The sequence below is a fragment of the Aptenodytes forsteri genome, unplaced genomic scaffold (genome assembly GCF_000699145.1).
Source record: "Aptenodytes forsteri isolate BGI_AS27 unplaced genomic scaffold, ASM69914v1 Scaffold47, whole genome shotgun sequence".
Taxonomy (NCBI): Eukaryota; Metazoa; Chordata; class Aves; order Sphenisciformes; family Spheniscidae; genus Aptenodytes; species Aptenodytes forsteri.
The window spans coordinates 2,687,531-2,708,562 of record NW_008794731.1 but is presented as its reverse complement, the minus strand read 5'-3'; the positions used below and the strand labels follow the sequence as shown (position 1 = coordinate 2,708,562).

The following is a 21,032-nucleotide window of genomic DNA, read 5'->3' as shown; positions in this document are numbered from 1 at the left end:
AGTGTGAAAAGCTGATGCTTACAGCCAGGTTTTTTTTTTTTTTTTTATTTAAAGCCTTTAAATAACCATCTCTGGCATTTCACCTGGCTGAGATTTTAAATTCCAGTACAGCCTTTTATTGCTGATCACAAATACAAAGGCCTCTGGGCAAGGAAAGGCTTATTCAGCACTGATCTTGTTTATGACCTTGGTTATTGTGCTAGCCAGGATGCTCTGCACAGGGCCTGGGAGCAATGAAGATGTAGCCTTTCCTTGATGGAAGAAAATGACAGCTTAAGTGGGAGTTGTGCTTCCAGCGCTCCTGGTCTTCCTGATGCTCTCAAGTGGGTGTGCTTGGAAGAAATGGGAAAAAGAGCCACCGCATTTGTTCCCTTTCCTTCCTTCCCCTGCATTGGGATGAGATACTATATATGGCATCAGGGTGATGGAGTTTGCCCCATCAAACTGTGTTATCCCTAGAGAGGAGCTGAAGAAATGAGACTGTATTTGTCATCTTGCCTTTTTCTGGACATATTTATGCACATTTTAAGTACTGGATTGTTATGCTGGGGCTGTCCTGTTTGATGACCTCTGGGGGGGATCCAAGGTAGTAACTAAGTCCAGTAAAACGGCAGCCGGCATCATTTTTATTTCTGTATCCTCATCAGTGAAACAAGGCCTTGACTGATCACAGTCAGTCAGGCTAGATAGGTAACTTGTGAGACATTGTTTGGGGTTTTAGTAAATCAGATCCGTGGAACAGATCAGAAAGCAGATGACTAATAAATTAATATCATATAATTGTTACCAGTGAGACTGCTCATGTTAATTGTGGAAGTCTAATGAAGATGCATCAGGTGACCTTGTCTGACCTCATGCTTAAGTGAATTTGAACATCTAGCATTTAATCATTGCATGAGATGAAAATGCTGTTTGTGAAAACATGTGAACTTACTTGGCCTGATTTTCAGGTGTGTTGAATCACATTGCCTTGCACTGAAACCAAGATAAGATATGACATACAGGTGCTCATCGCCTTGGAAAATCAGCCCACTATGGGAAGTTTCCGAGTGCTGCACTTGCTGCATTTAGTTCTTAAATAGTCAGCATCTTACCAAGGGTCAGGCTCAAAGCCGTACTAGAAAGATCATCCGTAAGTGAAATTCACTGCAGATCTGTCTTCCTTCAAACAAAAAGAAGTCCTAAGGATTGAACTGCCTACGCAGAAATAAGTTTTTTCTGATAAAACAAAACCCTTGGACTGCTGCGTACTGCCTGCCTGTGATGTGTGCCTTGCCCTTGCGAGATCAAAGCCTTTGACCTCTGGTTTCACATTCTTTGTTGTTGACTGCTGAAGTCTGACTGCCACTTCCAAAAAATATTTTGGACTGAATCTCCTAAAAAAGCCTTCGCTGCTGTCGCAATCCATTGACAGTTGCGTGTAAACATGAGTTTGAGTAAAGACAAAAATTGCTTCGTGCATGCACATCCATTAAAATAAACTTTTTTTTAGGGGCTGTGAGTGTCCACCTGTCTTTTCTTTAGCCCAGCGAGCTGAGACAGCTTGGTAGTTACAAGCTCAGAGCGAAGAAGGGCATCAGTTCTTCCTGACCTCTGGAGGCCAGGTCCTTGCTCGCTGGACATGGTTCATGGTAGTGCAGCTGTGTCACGTTCTGCCCCTTCGGCACTGCCGGCTGGAGGAGTGAGGAGAACCAGCCAGGCGTGGGTGTCCAGCGTGGCAGGGTGGGCTGAGCGGGCTGTCATTACCACCAGTGAGGAGTGGGACTTCAAACACTGTCTCTGTCCAGCAAATCATTTAAACACACACTTAAATTTCATCATGCAAATGGAGATAAATTGAATGTGTTCACGTGTTCAAATTTAAGCATTTGCTTAGGTGCACTCCAGAATTGGGGAATAAAAGAAGAACAGCCTTTTCTCAAGAGCCTCTTGAAATAACCAAAGGATAACTTGAAAGGGCAAACTCGCATGCTAATACTGGGGAGAAGTACCAGAATGAATTACTTTGCTTTGTGCTAAAGTGGCAGCGGTCCTTGTGATCTCTTAAATCTCTTGTGATCTTTTTACTTGCAAACATTATGAAGAGAAGGAATATTGTTTCATTTAATTCATTATGATTATTTTAATTCATGTATCTTTTGAACCTCATGGCTTTAGAAAAATAAAATGAGATTAAAATTTTTCACAGGCTTGTTAAGGGGTAGATTTGCTCCTGCTTCTTTCTGTGATGAAGAACAATTGTAGTAGGCAGAGTTCTAGAAGCAAAAGAAATGTGTTTTGGAACAATTTTTCAAATTATTTGTTAGGAGTTTTATCTGGGTAGAAGAACTCAGCTTGCTAGCCCAGATATTTCGCACATTTTTCTCGACAAGATATGTGAAGAATGAGAGCACTAATATCAAGCTGCAGTAACTGTTTTTACTTTACAGTATATGACGAGATCTACCACCTTTATTCCTGTCCTATAGGTATCTGAACAGGTAACAAGTATGTAGTATTCTGTAATTTAATAGCCACGCTCTTGAGAAGTACTTGCAGTTCTGAAGCCATTGTGTATGGCTTCTTCCAATTACGAGAATGACATTAACTTGAGGATAGAAGTGTCTTTTTGTAAACACTAGAAGGTAGAGTACAACAGTAATTTAGATGTTTCTTAAACAATCCTACCTAAGAAGCACTGTGAGATGAGATCGTACAAAGGGGATGTGAAAAGGTCAAGTTGATGTGGGGAACTTTACAAGGAAACAGCCTCATCAGAACTTTTCATGTTGGGATAAGATGTTCAAGCCTTAAAATGAGAAAGAAAAGTACATCGAGAGCTGTGCTTTGTGGATGATGTCATCTTCCTCTGTTCATTGAAGGCTCTTGTAATATACAGAGCCTGACAATGACAAGAAGAGTATCACAGATGCTTGAAACCTGTGGGAACCATAAAAGATTCCACCAAAGGCAGATGGATTTCTCATGTACCTGCTCTGGTATGCGATTCTTCCAGAGAATGGAAGAGGAAGAACATCATTTGAAATCTTGAAAGCAGTGCTCAGTCCAGGAGATACCTCTAATCATCAGTGCAGTGTGGTACCACAGAATAAGTTTCAGCACAGCTCTGCCTCTCCACCCCAGCCGAAACTGCCCTCACCTTAGAGATACCTTTCGCATTCCATGTCTGCTCAGTAATGAACGTGAGCGTGCGTTGCCTGCGGGTGTCCTTATTCTGCTAGTACAAAAGCAAAGCATATTGAAGTGCACTGGTAACTTACCAGACTTTAACTCACAATGGTGATAATTTACCAAACATTTAGGCAAACAGGTGTGGGTGGGTTCAGGTGATTTCTGAATTTCAATTAAATTGTATTGGGAAATCAGCATCTTCTGTCCCAGCGGGGGGTGACCTGGTCAGCAGCCACCAGAAAAGCCATGTTCTGGCTCAAGGCACAAGCTTGCATGTTAGCTGCAGCCTGTGTCTACAAGTTCCTTATCTGGGCCACTAACCTTGTTAGGTTTTCTGATCAAAAAGAATAGCCTAGATTTGTTTTTTTAAGTAAGAGTCTTCTATGGCTACGTTGTGGGTTTTGCCGAGAGCTAGTGAGTGGGTGTCTCTTTTCTCTGGAGTCCAGACTTAACTTTGCATTTAATTACAGTTGCCCACTAAGGGCCCTGCTGCATTTTTTGTAAAGAAAGGATCTTCTCCTGCCTGACTTACAAACCAGAGTGTTGTGTTCTCCCTATTTAAAAATTTCCTGCTTTTACCTGTTATTCTTCTTCAGCTTTTTTCTTGCTTTGCAGACCTAAAACACTACGGAACATTTTGATTCCTCAGTCACACTGATCGCGTTTCATTAGTTATATTGGATAAAATTTTCCAAAGTCTGCAAAGCCAGCCAGATACCTAACAACCTTAAATTTGCATGCATGCCTCATTTTTCAGCTGTCAAGGAACAGTGCAGATACAGGTGGCTGCTCAGCTTTGACACAGACTCCTTGGGAGAGAGGGGCATTTGGCATGGCCAGTGCATGTGTGTGCATTTTACGTGGCTCATTCTCCTCCTCTGGGGGCAGTAACTCTGTTAGATTTTAGTCAAACTTTTTCTTCCCTGTCAGCTGATGTGTTCTGGAAGCACATACATTTGCCAAATCTGACAGTTTTTCTTACTAATTGACTCTAATGTGAACTGCTCTATGCAGCGCCACTGCTAGCTGATAAAAAAAAAAGTAATGAATTTTTGCTTAACTAGCTGATTTAATTAAAATGTTTTATACTGTAATTGTATGGTTTCTATAAATGGAGAGGTAATTTTGTTTAATGAGTTCCTAACCAAACATAACATTCCTGACTGTATGTAGCCAGATTTGATAAAGGTCACAAACGCTGAAATTCCACTGTTTGCTTTTGTAAGTCATGATGATCAAACAGCTTGATTTGGCACTTGAAATATCCTGTCAGGATTGGTTCCCTCTATTCCTGTTTATACCAGAAATTATTAGATAGTTTTAGGAGCAGAGGGGGTTCTTCTCTGTATCTGAACACTGTTCATTATCTTTAAAGTGGAAGTCTACTGCCAAAATCACGTCTCATTGTCAATTAGTGGCTTCTCTGCAAACACATTAATTTAATGCCCCTGCTGAAGAACTGTGCACATTGGAACATCTTGCTGCTAAAACACTAGTTTTCAGAGCACTTTGACACAAATCATTCATGAATAGCAATTTATGCCGTGATGGTAATGGGACGTGACATGAAGCTATCTTTGATTAAATTTACCACAGCTTACAACTATTAGTAAATAGAGCTAATGTAGATAGTCATAACAGATTTCTGGAAGGTGGATAAGGAGAAAAACAGATTATGGATTCCTTACCTGTGCAGTTCCTAAAGAATGCCTTCACATAGATCGACTGTAGTAACAGTAAGTCTAAAATAAAAAAGTCTGATCTTCCTAAAACTATTTGTTTCTTGTCTCCAACTTTGGCAAATTCAGCAATGACCTAAATAGAAAAGAATCAATTACCCTAAAATAAATAAATTTGCCTTTTCCTCTGCAGCCCTTTCATTATACTGTATGAGAACACAAAATGAAATATCTATCTCTGCTAAAAGATCAAAAACTTGGGAAACGGTGCATTTTGGGAAAAAAGGGCTCATTCGTCCTCCACTGCCATCCCTGATGTCAGCAAAATGTTGTCTCCTTAGAACAGAATTCATGCAAATGTTTATTTTGCAGCGCTCTCGTGTTCCCTTTGTTAAAGAACTAAGCTATATTTTCATTGTCTTACTTTCTGTTTGGTAAATATCATTTTCTCCTGTCCTTTCCACAGCTACCATGGAAACAAGCAAAAATGCTTCAGATTAAATATTTTTAAATAGATTTTTTTCTCGGTAGAAAATAGTACCAGTTTCCAAAATACGTATTGATGTAGGAGATGAAGAGGAATATGTTTGAGCAATGGACTTAAAGGTGGCTTTGTATCCCCTTGTATTGATAAAAATATATTAAAAACACGTAGCTTCAGTTAAACCCTAGGAGTGACACCAGAAACAAAGCAAGCCAAGTATTATTTCTTTTCTGAAAAATGTCTAGTGTGAAGTGTTAAAGATCCTGTAAAAATAATAAGACTGGCATATAAATAAAACACTGGTTAAATCGTAAATAATTTTGATACTTGGGAAATAAAAGCCTTATTACCTCTCCTCTGATCGCAGGTACTTTTTATTCCAAGTGCAAGAATAATATATTTTAGTGCTGAATCCTAGAGCATTTCATTTTGCAGGTTGAGCCCTATAAAATTAATAATCTTCAACAAACGTACCCTAAGACGCACTGTTATTTATATGCAGAGAATGGTGGCTTATTTACCCAAACATTAGAGTGATCCAAAATGTTCAGCTAAGCAGGAACACAAAATATGATGTTATATTATGTAAATGGGTTTGTGATACGCTCTGCTGGATAATAACTTCCAGATGTCTCTGTAGCCAGAGGCTGACGGATATCAAAGGCAGGTTGGCTGGGAGGGGAGACGTGCCAGCTGGCGAGACTGGCTACTGCTAAGTGTAGCGGAAGGAGAAAGCTGGTATTTCTTCACACTCACTGGTTTTATTTGTGGACTAGTGAAAAGTCAGTGACTCGCAGCCTTCTTTTCATGAGCAGAGATGGGGCTTGGGGGGCTATAGGTATCCCACATGTCCTGTTCTTTCAGTGAATTATTTTTCGACCTCTTTTGTGAGTAGGGGTTGAGTTTAGCCTGGGTCTCCCAACAAATGGAAGGCTGACAAGCCACGGAGTAACAGTGGCAGGAGCTCATAGACAGCCACTAGCTAGATGGTTATTCTGACTTACCTTTTATTGCCAGAGCTAAATGCAGACAAGGAATCTCCCCGAGCTCTCAATGCCATGGTGTAAATGGAGTTAGTCAGAGCACCATACAGCCTCACCAGTTCGGAGGAAGGTTTCCTAAATCTGTTTGGTTTTAAAGTCTGATAGTCCCTAGGGGTTTAGCTATGTGTCCTCTTCCGAATGCAGCAGGTTGTGTTCACCATCATTAAATGCAATGCTAGACTGAAAAGGGATTGGAAATTGCTCCTGTAAGATGCCATTGAAGTCACTGACATGGACTTCAAGAAAGCCCTACACCTTCTGTGGAGCGACCTTTGAGAAGAAAGATCTTTGTACAGTCCTTCCAGATGAGACGGTGCCTCCTTCAACATCGCATTGCTTTCTGAGAGCTCGACCTGTCATCTCAGTGAAGCGTTTCCAGTTGACTTCAGTATGTTTTTAATTGACTTTAACTGATAGCCCAAAAAACCCCAAAAGAGCGGCAAGGGGAATTGTAGGGTAGATTCTGCCACACTGTACTGCAGTTAATCTTCAGCTCATCAATGTGACTTCCTGACCAAATTCAGAGAGGATGGTCTCTGAGAGACTCTTCCCCTGTCCTACAACTGCTCACAGCGAATATTGTAGTTGCACTTCTCAGAGAAAGAAGCATTTTATTAGCAGAAGATGCAATAGCTGCGTTATGATTTGCCCACGTTGGTGTTGTGCATACGTATGTTGCAGTTATGGGCCACAAGCCCATTGGAAGAGACATTGGACAAGTCAGAGCAAAGTGTTGATCCCAGGTTTGCAGAATGTAGGCTTTAAATAATACAGCTAGCACGGCACACTTTACATCGCTTCATTAGCAAGCTCTAAAAAATTCTGCCCTAATATGAATACTAAGGCATTAGATCATACTGAATCCAAATTCATGACAAATTTATATCCCAGCATGGTCTTTTCTTCTGTTGTTTTTCTTCATCCCACATTTTGTAATCACTTTTTCTCCTTGAACTTGAAGGTTTTCATCTGTTCTGGTTCAGCTGTATTTCTCTAGCTTATCAATGTCCTAAAGTAAGAGACAGGCATAATTACTACATTATCTGACTATTTTATATCCTCGTTTAATTGTCTGTCTGTTACCAAAGACCATGCTCACACGTTCCATGCTTGGTGTTTGATCCTGTTGTAACAAATTATAAATGTCACCATGTAATTTCCAGAATGGAGAGTGGATTTAATTTTCCACTGGGCATGTGTTTCATGGACTGGCTTCTCTGTTTTGCTGCAAACACCCATGATCCTTTTGCCATATGTAAGAGGGTGATGGCGCCTCACAAAAGCAATGGGAGGGATGTCACCCTAAAGCAGTAGCACTAGAGGTGCTTGATTTGTGAGAAGGACTATGGACAGACTGTGTTCTGATGACACTACAAAAGGTAGAGCAATATTTTATCTTTTGAAAATTTCTGCCTGAGATTCTGGAAAGCATATGGCCAGTAAGGCCATGAGAGAAGGAGCAGTTGTTGTCTCAGTGAAAACTGTTACTCAGCAAAAACAGAATTGTAAGCTGTATTTTATAATTAATTTAATTTGGTGTAACATTCTGCTTTTGAGTTGAACTTCAGATCTTTGCAAACTCAAAAGTACAGGAGAGTTTTCTAGGGCTCATAGTTAGTCGTTGCTGTTATTCCAGAGTTGTTCTTGGATGTTTCAGTCAGAGATCTGAATAGGTCTGGCATTTGTACTCACCAGACTTTGTTACTGCATTTGTCTCACAGCTTTTAAACAGCAGAAAACATGTACAACGTATGTAAACAACACCAGAGAAATTAAGGTCATGAGAATACATCGTCAACAAATGAAGATAAAAAAGAGCTGTTGTTTAAAAAAAAAAAAAATTGTTGTTGCAAGACGCTTCTGAAATTCTACACACCAAATTCAGAGTCATGTTGATGATTTATTCTAATGTAGGAAAACATCAAGAGTGACAAGCAAGCTAGTCACTGTCTAGTCACCTGCCAGCAAATATTTCATAAAGACTAAAAAGGCTGGTACTGCCTTGCTGAGCTGACACTAATTATTTCAGTATACATGGAGCTTTGGGATTCATGTTAATTCTCAAGTCTGTCTTTAGTTCAGACTCATTCCACTGTGTAAACTCAGCAGAGCACAAATTATTTGACCATCCTTTCATAATCTGTCCCCACGCTCACTTGCCAATTATATAAACTGATCCAAATACCTGCTCTCAAAGGATCCCCATTTGGGAATCACAAGTCAATTGAAAAAAAAGGGGATATCCACTTTCTGTAGCTCATGTCTGGTAGTCCTATTTCATGTTGACATTCATTTCTGGGTATCTTCTTTAGATAACATTGTTTTCATCAGTGTTCAGAAAAGATACCTTTCTGGTGATAAAACCCTTTTTAGATGAAAACTTTATCGGATATAGCATATTGCATCCCGTAGGAAGGATGAGCTCAACAGTACTTAACAATATCCTGAATATCCCGAGAAGGTCTCCCAGTGCCGCATCATGATGCTGTTTCTTTGTTCATTACACACTTAAGTGAGTATTTTTGGAACAACATCTAAATATTGACAGTGGTATAGTGATCTTGCAGCAGCTTAGTGACGATGCTTGTTGAAGGTGTATAAAACAGCATTCAGGCAAACACAAAACAGCAGTCACCTTGGTGGCATGAGTTAGCATGAGAGAGGATTTGAGAAACGTGGCTATGTGTGTGACTGAAAAAGACCACATTTGTCTGTTCTGTGAAAATTCAGCTCTGGAACTGGCTCATTTGGAAGGTTTGCGGTAAAAATAGCTGCATTTTTGCACAAATGCTTCCAACCATTGCAGCCAGTGGATGTCTGCCCTCCACAGGTAACACAGATCGGAGCCATGATCAAGCTGTATGAGTGGCCTCCTTGCTGCGATGTCCAGCTTTCGGCATCCAGAAGGTCCACACAGCTTTGGAGCCACCACTCAGTTCCATATACTGTTTAAATTTCATATACTGTATAGTTTTTAGGTGACTGCCTGCTTCATTGCACTTCCAGATCAAGAACTGAAATGTACTAATAGATGGATTTACATCAAACTATAAACCCCGAAGCAATGATTCCCACTGAAATCAGTGCCTACAGATAAATGCTTGCAAATGTTTGTAGGATGTTTGAGTTTGTATATTTTGAGTAAGACTAAAAGTGAGTGTGGCTTAAAATTGCAGGAGCCTCAAAAAACACTTTGCTGGTTTTTCCTGGTGTTCTTGGGTTGTGGGGTGTTGTTTTTTGGGTGGGGTTTTTTTTGAGAAAAATAGCTGAAAATTGTAAAACGCAGAGAATAGTGTTCCCACTGGATCTTACCTCAAATGAAGAGAATGTGGCTTACGATCTTTCTGATTTGTGAAAGTTTAAATGTTTTCTGGTGGGAGCGCAAGTCACCATATGGTAAAAAAAGCTTGTCTTTGTTAGCTGTCTTTTCTGCGGACTTGCCAGAAGTAATGCCTGGAATCCTAGAAGGCCACGAAGTATTTAAGTATTGAGACTGGGTAACCTCTGAAGAGCTTCTCCAAATCTACATTTCATTGATTCATCATTCTGTAAGGCAGACATTTTCTAATAATGAACCAGACTGTTTAAGTCCAAACCATGGTCTCGCCACTTCCATTTTTATGCCACAGCATTTTAATGTGTCCAACACCAAAGTATGCCATGGGCAGAATCCGTAGTTTAAAAAAAAATCACAAAGGACTCAAAAGCACGCCAAATAATGAAAATTGTTTTCTAACTGAGATGTGTTACACTTCCCGGGCTGCATGGGGAGATGTGTGTTTGGGATTTGTGTTCAAAACCCAGCTCTTAGGAAAAGGTCATTCCTCATGAAGCACTAAGAAGTTGAACTAATTCACCTTTGCAGCCGTGGAGCTGACTGTCCCCGTGGTGTGGTTTGTTTGGTTTGGTGGGATACGCCTGCAGAACCACAGACCGTGGTTCTGTAACCCTGTTAATGCCAAGGAGCAGGGTAACTTCATACTATAAAACTGGGCCCATGACATAGGCTGTAAAGGAATTCTGTCCCTTTTTTTGTGTTCTGGTAGGTTGCATTTATTAGAAATTTGCAGAAACTTCTTTACCCCAATGTGCTGCTAAAGCTCCCTGCTGCTGGTGTAATGAAGACGATATATTCTGGGAGGCATCTTGATTTGAGAGTGACAGCTCCATATATTTGTGAAAATGAAGTGGCAGCAGAGTTGCCAGTATATTGTGTCTTCATGGTGCAGAAATATATCATGTTAATAATTTTCAGTTACATGTGACCATTTGCACGCAGGGAAGCGCCGCTGTTGGGAGAAGTCCTAAGAAGTGAGGAAGAAGTTAACTGGTTTTGCTTTCTTGTTTCCAAAACAGCCAAAAGGAAGGAAGACTGTGCCCGGAGAACTGGCGCAGCAGCAAAGCGACACTCTACTCCCGTGGCGCCAGCATCACAGCGCTAACGGCCTGCGGCGGCAAAAGCGAGACTGGGTCATCCCACCGATCAACGTGCCAGAAAACTCCAGAGGACCCTTTCCGCAGCAGCTGGTTCGGGTAAGTTAAAAAAAGAAACAGAAATAATAATAATAATAATAATAATGGTAATCTTTCAGTGGGTCTAGTGAAGTAGTAGGTGTGGTCCAAGCCCATGGCATGGGAAGTCTGGCTCAAAGCACAGGGTCTCTGCTCTTCCTCCCTCGTGCAAGAGAAGTTGCCTTTTACATGCTGCTGAAACACTTCTTTTCCAAAGTGACTTGCCCCAGTTTGCCCTCCCCCAGCTGAACGGCAGCCTAATCGCCTCCTTCCAGCCAGTCCCTCAAGAGACGCTGGCATTGCTGCCAAGATGGCACTTTGCCCACGCTCTCATCCAGAAAACGGCTGCAGGTGTAAAGCTGGGCTTGGTGACTCCCAGTGACGAGGGGGTGCTGCATCCTTCCCTTCCTTCGCAGAGCTGGAGTACAGATGCGTGGCGGGGCTCGAGGAGGTTGGCTGCCTGCCGCCGCTGCAGATGGATCCCTTACCCTCTGTATGGTGCTAGTTTCTTTCTTTACAAGGATGATCTCTGAGATCAAGTTTACCCATGTGGTTTTCTGTGATGATTACTGGATGACAGGAAAAGAAAAAGAAGGGAAAAGGGGCCTTTGACAGTCACATTTGGTTGATATATTATTGCCGTTGATAAGTGTTAGCAAAATACAAATACATGTTGCTGTTCCTCTTGCGGGTGCTGGTTTCAGTTTTTGGAGCAGTAGAAAGATTAGCTGTAAAAAAAGAATTCCCTGGCAGACTTTTTCATCTGTTCCCTTGGAAGAAAATGGCGACAATTACAAAATTTCAGAACTTATTTTGAGCAATGGTGGTGTGTCATTGGCATCCCCTCTCAGGAAGTTCACCTAGTCATCTTGAAACAGTGCCTGCATTCAAATGAGTTGTCATCATTACCTGTTTCACACTGATTAGCTGATACTCTTCTGCACAACCCATGTCTGGGAGGAAGAAAGGAGCTTGCTGAGTCCTTTAGAAGTTCAGGTGAATTTTGCAATAACTCATGCAATGACTGAAGGTGCGTGTTCCCAATTCACCAAGTATTGGGTAAACTTGAATTGTTGGTGTCATTTCTTTGTGCAATTAAGGAAGTACGACAAAGAATAAAAAAGTAGTAGGTGGCAAATATTTTTATGCCTGTCCTGGAAAAACAGGGAGGGAAGCCAAGACTCGTGTGGTTAGCAGTGCTGGGTATGGAGTGACCCATTAATGTGTTGTCCTACTAAGTTGAAGAAATGCCTGAAGAGGAGAATAACCTGATGTGTCAGAAATATCTTTCTAAATCAGATTAATAATTTAGATTAATTCCTGAATTCCTGTGAAAAGTAAGTGGGGTACTTGCAAAATGAACTTACGACCTGTCCCACTCCCTGCTGATTTCTTTTGAGCTTTGACTAGACAGCAAGAGGACAACTTGGCACCAGCTTACCGTGGCAAATTTTTTGATTTATAAGGACTGAAATCTCTGTGGCACTTTTTCCCCCTACAGTCTGGAGATGAAACAGAAGGACTTAAGAATGCGAAACTCCAGTATTCATGAAAGTGACAAATAATAAATTTTATACAGGTACAGAAGAATTGATATTCATCACTTAAACTACCAGTAACCTTGGAAAGATTACCTAACTGATGGAAACACAGAGCTCCCAGATTTTCAGCGATATATTCCATTGCAGTTTTTAAATACAGATGCTAGAGGAAACACTGAAAATGAAGTAAAAAATGGGGTGGGAAGGAAAGAAATGGCTGACAAAGGGCTGCTTTCCTTTTCACCTGACATACAGAAAGTATCGTAATGACAGGGGAGATCATACAAAGAGTGCAACTTGATTAAGTGTGAGACCCCTGATGTTTCAGGCTTGGGTGGAGTTTCTGCTCATCTGCAGCATCTGGCCCGTTTGCTGGCCCCTGAACGTGAAACTTGGGTGATTCCTAGCAGGCGTTACAGCTTCCCCTGTTAGCCTTTGCTCTTTAATTATCCAGAATAGGACAAGTCAACGTCTTCAAAGACCAGCACTATCTGATTATTTCCATCCACATAATTTTCAGATTGCCCTGGAGCATTCTGCTGTCTCCTAAATCTAGGTAACAGTTTTGATCTGATTTCCCATGCTTTTGCTCACCGGGCGCTGAATATTTTTGTGTCCATCTGCTCACAAACTGGAGCTAGAAGTGCACATGTGAAGTTACAGCTCAGATCCCATTTGAACGGAAGGAAGTCTGTCACAGTTTTCTCTGCTACTTTATATAAAGCGTTCAAACCTAACGCTCATTTCTGGACACTGAACTTTTTTTGGTCCAGAGAGCCCTGCTTGAGCTTACATTTTATAGGTTTAACTAATGGAAACCAGTCCCTCTATTACGCTACCTTTGGTTCTGGTTACCTCCAAGGAGAGGGAGGGATGGCATGAAAAATCTGAATATTAAAAAAAACAAAAAGCCCTACCAGAAGTACATTTTCATAGTACGACTTGCTGTTTGCGTTTTTATAGGTCAGACTAATTTGAAATGCATAGGCAAATCTTTCGGGTTCCTCCTACTCCTGCTTCCTATTGTGAAGGTAAAAATTCCATTTTATCGAAGTTGATTACTTACTTGTCAGTATTTTTAGCAAGGCTGTGCCTGAATGAAGTTTAAATCGTAGCAAAGGTGAAAGCAGCTTGATGGGAGCCACATACCTCAAAATGCAGCCCTATCTGGTTCAGCTGGGATCAACTATAATTCTCTGCTCATTAAACCATTTCATTCTGATAAATACATTAAATGAAAAAGTTTTTAGAAAAAAAGAAAGAAGGAAGACATCACAACATTATCCCTGCCAAAAAAACCCTCTGTTAATTACAGGGTTTTTTTCTTTCAAAGGAACATCCGTGTCTGTTCATATGCAGCAACCACACTCACTAGGAAATGTATTTCAGAAAAATAATATGTAAAAAATAATAATAGGAATTTCTGATTAGTTTTGGCTGCTGAAAAGATTCACTTATTCTTCAAAGAGTTTAAATAAACATCTGACATGTATAAGCTAAAAATAATTTTTATTGGTATGAAAAATGTTTTGCAAATTTTGGTTTTGTCTTTGAGCTGAGAAAACAGTTATCAAATTTTATTGATATATGCGTATTTATTTTGCAAACATTTATGAAAATCTTGGGTTTAATTTCCTTGTGCTTCACTTCCACCTTTGTATTAGGAGTAATATTTTACATGCTGTGAAATATTTTACTGTAGTGAGGATAATTTCGTTACTAATTGTCAGGTACTCTCATTATTATAACTATGAGGTCCATAAAAATGGCTATTAAAAATACAAAAACAATATGAAATCCTCCTCCTTCTCCAAGCAAATGACTCAAACAGGCATGTTGATCAACTAAGATAATATATTAAATAGTTACGCCCTTGCTGAGTAAGAAAAAAAGAAAGAAGGAAGAAATCACAACATTATCCCTGCCAAAAAAACCCTCTGTTAATTACAGGGTTTTTTTCTTTCAAAGGAACATCCGTGTCTGTTCATATGCAGCAACCACACTCACTAGGAAATGTATTTCAGAAAAATAATATGTAAAAAATAATAATAGGAATTTCTGATTAGTTTTGGCTGCTGAAAAGATTCACTTATTCTTCAAAGAGTTTAAATAAACATCTGACATGTATAAACCAAAAATAATTTTTATTGGTATGAAAAATGTTTTGCAAATTTTGGTTTTGTCTTTGAGCTGAGAAAACAGTTATCAAATTTTATTGATATATGCGTATTTATTTTGCAAACATTTATGAAAATCTTGGGTTTAATTCTTGGGTTTAATTTCTTTGTGCTTCACTTCCACCTTTGTATTAGGAGTAATATTTTACATGCTGTGAAATATTTTACTGTAGTGAGGATAATTTCGTTACTAATTGTCAGGTACTCTCATTATTATAACTATGAGGTCCATAAAAATGGCTATTAAAAATACAAAAACAATACGAAATCCTCCTCCTTCTCCAAGCAAATGACTCAAACAGGCATGTTGATCAACTAAGATAATATATTAAATAGTTACGCCCTTGCTGAGTACCATCTATTTTCTCACTGACTCATCCTTTTTAGCTACATGTGTAGCTAATTCTTAATTATCTATTACCTAATTATCTATTAGCTAATTATCTATTAGCTAATCTTGTATTTCATCCTCTTCTGAACTTCAAGAAGTATCTCAGTTTTGGATCCACGTGCAAGTCTCTAGCTTCTTCTAATGGGAATCTTGAGTCAGTTTTCAAGGCTGAAGTCTTGGCCCATCTCACTGGGCCGCATGAAAATCATTCATTTAAAAGACCAACAGTCTTGTGCAGGACCGGCCTTTGGTCATGGCATGCTTAGATAACAGGCTCCTCTATCAACCGCTGCAACAATATTCACCTTTATGAATGCTCCAAATATCTCCAGGACCTTTCTAGAGCTCTTATGAGCTGCCTGTCTCTAACTTGATCTGCATAGACTCTTAATTTTTCCAACTTGACTTTATTAAACTTGGAACGGAAGAATGTGGTATTTGCCCGCTAGATCTCTTACAATTAAAAGCTTGTTCATTCTCATTACATCGGCATGAAAATGCACTGAGGATGACCAAGACAGGGTCTTGGTGCTCTTACAAACTGCTTTGATTGCGTGCTACAGGCACAGCATGCTCTCTCATATCCGAGCGCTGGTAATCTCAGACACAAGAATACTAGAAATAATCTAATGTGTATAACAGGGAATAAGAGGGAAGGGTGCGTTTTATGTAAATTTAATCAGAAAGTCCTGAAGTGGTTTGGAAAGTTGGCAGAATATAATATACCTGAAGACTCTTACGTTGCTTCTTAGCAGAGGTGTCGTTGATTGGTTGGGTTTCATGCGGCACAGTGCATGTTAATGGAGCAGAGAGCTCTTCTTAGCGCACTAGAAAACCCCACAGTGGACTCATGGCTGGGTTCAGCACATGTTAAGCTATACAGTGAAATTGGATACTTAATATGAAAAAAGTTGATAGCGCACTCAAGAGCTCCACAGCCTGTTTGTGTGCCGTAGCCCATCCTGGCGCAGGAAATAGGTCTAGTGAGACAGTTCTCCAAAAGTCTAAAATCCCGGTGTTGGAGATACACGAGTTATACTGAGCTGCAAAATCCCCCGCAGGCTTGGACCATCAGCCCTCAATATTGCCATTTCCTTTGCTCATCATGGCTATTTCAGCATGCACCTTTGCACTGTTTTAAATAGTTTTATTGTAGGAAATCCCTCATGCCTCCTCTATCAACCTCGTTGCTTACTGCTGTGAAATTGGCAGTTCAGAATCCATTAACTCCCAGCTGCAAGACAGATGGCATCTGTCTGTGGTGAGAGAAGGTTTGTTGAGAAAAGGCCTTGCAAATGCTTCCCAAAGGACATCAGACCTTACTTTTCCTGAGAGAGACATGGACAGCCTTGATTACAAATAGGCCTAGGTCTTCCTTGTTCTTCACAGAAACAGGTGTTTCTTTTGCCTTACCAACCACAAAAAAAAAACAAAAAAAAAATTGCTAGTTCTGGCTCTCAGTACATCTCGTCTTCGGTACCCTTGTGAGCATCACCAGCTGAAATTCAGAAATTAGGCGATTTGGTCTTTATTGTGACAATCAGACAGACATAAGAAGGAGCAAGCCCAGAGAGTGGAGAGGAAATGGGACATTGTGCATGTTGTCTTGCTCTGTAGAGGCACAGCCTTTCTTTGAAAGCTGGTTAAAAAATGTAGTTTGCAACAGCTCTTGGCTCTTGACTGTGATTTCACGCCACAAACCAACCTGACGCCAAACAGAGAAAGGTTAGCAGGAAAATGATTCATTAAACATTTGTGTTGCCACGGTCTTGGCTCTGGTATTGATCTGTCCTCTGTCTGTGTGTTACCAAACCAGGGCTCGGCACACTTGGAATGAATGGAGAAAGGGAGATACGACTCATTGCTGCTTTCTTGACACGTCCATTTGAAATTTCTTATAAACATGCAGTTTAAAGCAGGTTCCTAAACATGTACCACACTATATATATTCCTCAAACTACGTTCCTTTGTTTGCCTTCTCCCTGGCGTATGAAGATGTCATTCGTAATCTCCAGCATTTCACAGAAATAGGCCATATCCTGATGTAAAGTCACGCGTCTCTGCCAAAGCTGGTGGGGCTACACCAGCGTGTGCCATTTGGGAATCTAGGTCGAAGAAAGCAGATGCCCAGTGCTTTATGGGCTTTACATGCACGCGCACACACAGCATTATGGATTGAAAAGTGCAGCTACAGCATAAATGCTCCATTTGAAATTCTCTTACAACAGCATTCAAGCCTATACTGTAATTATACATATTGTATTTCCTTGTATTCAGACCCATGGGGAATTTATATTGTCCTTGCTAAAGCCAGAGGGACTGAAGGAAAGCAGTCATTTAATGATTCAGCTGTCTTGGGCTCTATGATTTAATCAATCATATGAAAGAAATTTTTAGATTCTTTGTGTTTAGAGTTCTCTTGTCTGAGCAGAAAATGTTCCCTTTTTGAATTGCTTTAATAGCTGTATTTATGCAGCTGAAAGTTCCTTAAGAAATGAAAGTAAAATCAAATTGCTGAGAATGCCTAGATAATTTATCGGAGAATAGTCAATTAGAATATATTAATATTTTAGATTTCCATCATTAATTTAATATTCAGAGATTTAATTTAGTCGTTGAATTGCTGTAGTGCCATGCGTGGGTAGATTGTTAGGCTGAGTGCTTAAAACACCTGCCACAAACGGGTGAATCTCTCTTTGATTCCCAAGAGCACAAATGCCTTTCTACTGACAGAAGTCTTGCAGCAAAAACTCAAACACTAAATCTTGCCTGTGCCCTGCATTTTTCCATAATTGCAGAATGGAATAATACAATCTTCTAGCAGAAATAAATGCAAGAGCCTTATTTATTTATGCATTCAAATCCAGACTGAGGGGGAATTTGGTGCCTTGTGGTTCCCAGTTTGTCGGTGTATTCCTGAAGAATTTCATTTTGCCAGCCCTGCCTTGTTACTTACTCAAGGAGAACCGTCGTAAGTGAGGTTGGGATTTTAAGGTGATTGATACTCTGCAGACAAATATCGAGGACTCCCATCGCCCAGTTCAGCTAAAAATACTGCCCTTGAGATTTTGCCATTTTTCAGGATGCTTTGGGAATAGTAACATCAGTGGAAAAAAAAACCTTAAATCATAAAAAAACACTAAGTCATAAAATGCCGTGTGATTTGGAAGTCATAAACTCCCATCAAATATGGTTATTACAGTTGCATGAAAGAAATGGAGTGAATTTTTGATTTCCCACACAACATAAAAACCGAGATTCTCAGAAGCCGTTCGCAGCAATGAGACTGCTCCCACTCCAGTTGGGAAGTATCAGCACGAAATTACAGAATTCTCAAAATTCATTGAGAATATTTCTGATTTTCTTCAGGTTTAAGCAGAATCTCGGGATGTTACTTTTTTGGTTGATTGTTTATAGTATGGGTTAAAGTCAGGTTGGGGTCCAGGTGCCATCGCTACAGGATCAGTGTTTGTGCTTGGCACTTGGTGTCTTAAAACTTACATCCACGTATGTGGATGATTAACATGGTACAAATCCTGGTCAGATTTGTGCTAACACATTGCTAGAAAGCAAAGGCATCGTGTAGCTACCAATTCTGCAAGCATGAAAAACAGAGAAGTTCTGAAGAATGAAGGACAGCGAAAATCTGGGGTGCAGTGAGTCAAACCGAGAGGGTACTGGGATAACAGACCTTTGGTCTGACCTCATGTATGATGTTTTAAACTGTTTTGCAGTCATTCAGAATCCCCGTGAGGCAGTGGGGTGGGATATACTAGCAGGTTATTTGTGACCCTACCACCAACTGCTGCTTGTTAAAAATAAATAAATAACAATTGTAAGTTAGAGCCATACAGTCTTTGCTTAGGTATTTTTCCGTACAGGATCTGATCTTTTCAACCTGTTTGCATAAGTGAGGATTGTCTTTCTTTCACAAATAAGAAACCGAGGCAGAAAAGATGAGTGGCTTTGTTCAAGACGACAGAGCTGTTGCCATGGCCGTGAGCAGCACTTTCCGGTTATCGGCATCTGGGCCTGTCTGTGGGTTTTTTGAAGAATCTCATAATGGACTCGGGTTTTATCGAGTATTCAGAAATCTTTTGTGATTGTTGTATTCAGTCGCTTCATTTCGTGTCTGAGTTCAGCTGCTACATCTGTGCATTGGGTCTGCTAATGTACAGGCTTGTTTTTACAGTGATTCAAAGGTGCTTGTCCGCCATGATCCAGGGACTAAGCAGCAGCTCCCTTTCCCTGCTGGGTCTCAGTCGATTCCTCCACCACCATCCCCATCCAGCCCTTACCTTTTAGCTCCTGCTCCAAGTTCACCTCCGGAGCAGGCAATGTAGGCAGCACAGAAGGATAAGTACCCCTCGCCTTGAACTGTCGTACCAGGCGTACTGCAAACTAGTTCATCAATCACTCCAAAGAGTATTTAGCTGCAATACCCTATTGCACATATTGCAACATATCGTTACATCCCCATCCTCTCCAGAAAGTGAGATAACTAATAGCCACTCGGTATGGCTGTCATTATGTGTGGAGGCAAAGACAGGAAGGCATCGTCAGACCTAATGTACACAGCTCATGAAAGCTATTGAAACTCTGTGAAGACAGAGTGTACACAAAAACAGTGTGTTAATTTGCTAAGAAAAAAGCTTTGGTTTTGCTCATGCCTTTTCCAAAAAAAACCAATAATAAAAAAGCTGAGACATGAACAGAGACAAAGAACTTGCAATCTGCCTCTTTACTGCAGTAGTTCATTATTTAACATTCATCACCCACATTAGTAATAGGTTACTGTGGGACTTGGCTTCCTTGATGAGTTGAAATGGAGTCCCAAAGACATAGTGGCGCTGTGTGGGTGTGAGTTTGGATTTGCAGAATGATGGTGCAGATATAACCTTGACAGCTAGGCTGTTGCTGAAATTCACTGTATCGGGCTGGAATGAGATAGGAAGCAAAAAACCCATCCACGCGTTTTCTTTCCTTACTATGGCATATGTTCTCGCTAGTCTGCACCACTGAAGAATTAAATTCAGCACCCTGGAATTTCAGATGTCAGCTTTTAAGATTTTAGAGAATTTACTCTTGGGCTAATTTTAAGCTTTCACTGCTGCAGTTGTTTTATTTATAACAGCTGAGATTTTCAGTGATAAAGGTGTCACCATCTAAATCCTTTCTCAGCTGTCTCTAATGCAGACTGCTGAGAGGTGTAAGCCATGGTTAGATGATGGGCCAGCAAAGAGTGGATGAGCAGCAGTTTACCACAGTTTTGTTAAAGGCCCTGTTTCTTTGCAATTTGTTCTTTCCCGTAGCTCTTACCATATTTTTAATAATTACCATATTTTTAATAACATTCATATTTGTTGCTAATTTCCTTAATTTAAAGGACGTTTTCCTCCTATCCAAACAGTTAGACAACTTAAAAACAAACAAACAAAACCTTGGATTATGTTAAGGGAAACATTTTGCCCAAGGCAGTTTGGGTATCTGCAGATGGTACTGAACATTTTGGCCCTTGTTCAGCAGAGATTTTAAGTACGTGCCTAAATGTGAGCCTTTAAGGAGCTCCAGTGGAAGTAGCTCCAGTGGCTCTTCTGAGTCTATTTAGCAACTGGAAACTAAGGACACGAATAGTGCCTTACTGGATTAAGACCAAGCATTCAGCATTATGCAGTACCAACCTCTTTGGCCATGCTTATAGTTTTTCTTAGATTCCCAATTTTATTTACATTTCTGTGCATGTACTGCAGGTGTACAGAGACCACACTTCCAGATGTACACACACATCCAAGCCTTTGCATATGTCATGCAAGCGTATTCCTTTTTTCCTAACAGACACCAAGCCAGAAGCCTGTCCTGAAAAGCCAGCTAGTAGACCTTGGTTTCATATTTTTGGCACTAGGTAAAGAGAGCTGAATTTCTTTTCCTTCCATGAACCAACTTCTGTTGGTTCAACATCCCCTAAAAGCCCCCACAGCAGCTGGGCAGGGTGAGCTCACCCTTTAAGAGGGATGGGGGTTTGGCCACAGGTGCA

The 21,032-nt window shown here is 40.4% G+C and overlaps 1 protein-coding gene across 1 annotated transcript in view; it reads left to right on the top strand.

Annotated features, from left to right (window-relative positions):
* Positions 1 to 21,032, top strand: part of CDH4 (cadherin 4) — a 185,508-nt gene that overhangs the window by 4,991 nt on the left and 159,485 nt on the right. The window contains exon 2 of the mRNA XM_019470656.1: positions 10,734 to 10,910. Within this exon, the coding sequence (XP_019326201.1) occupies positions 10,734 to 10,910 (177 nt within the window). The remainder of the gene's footprint in view (positions 1 to 10,733; positions 10,911 to 21,032) is intronic.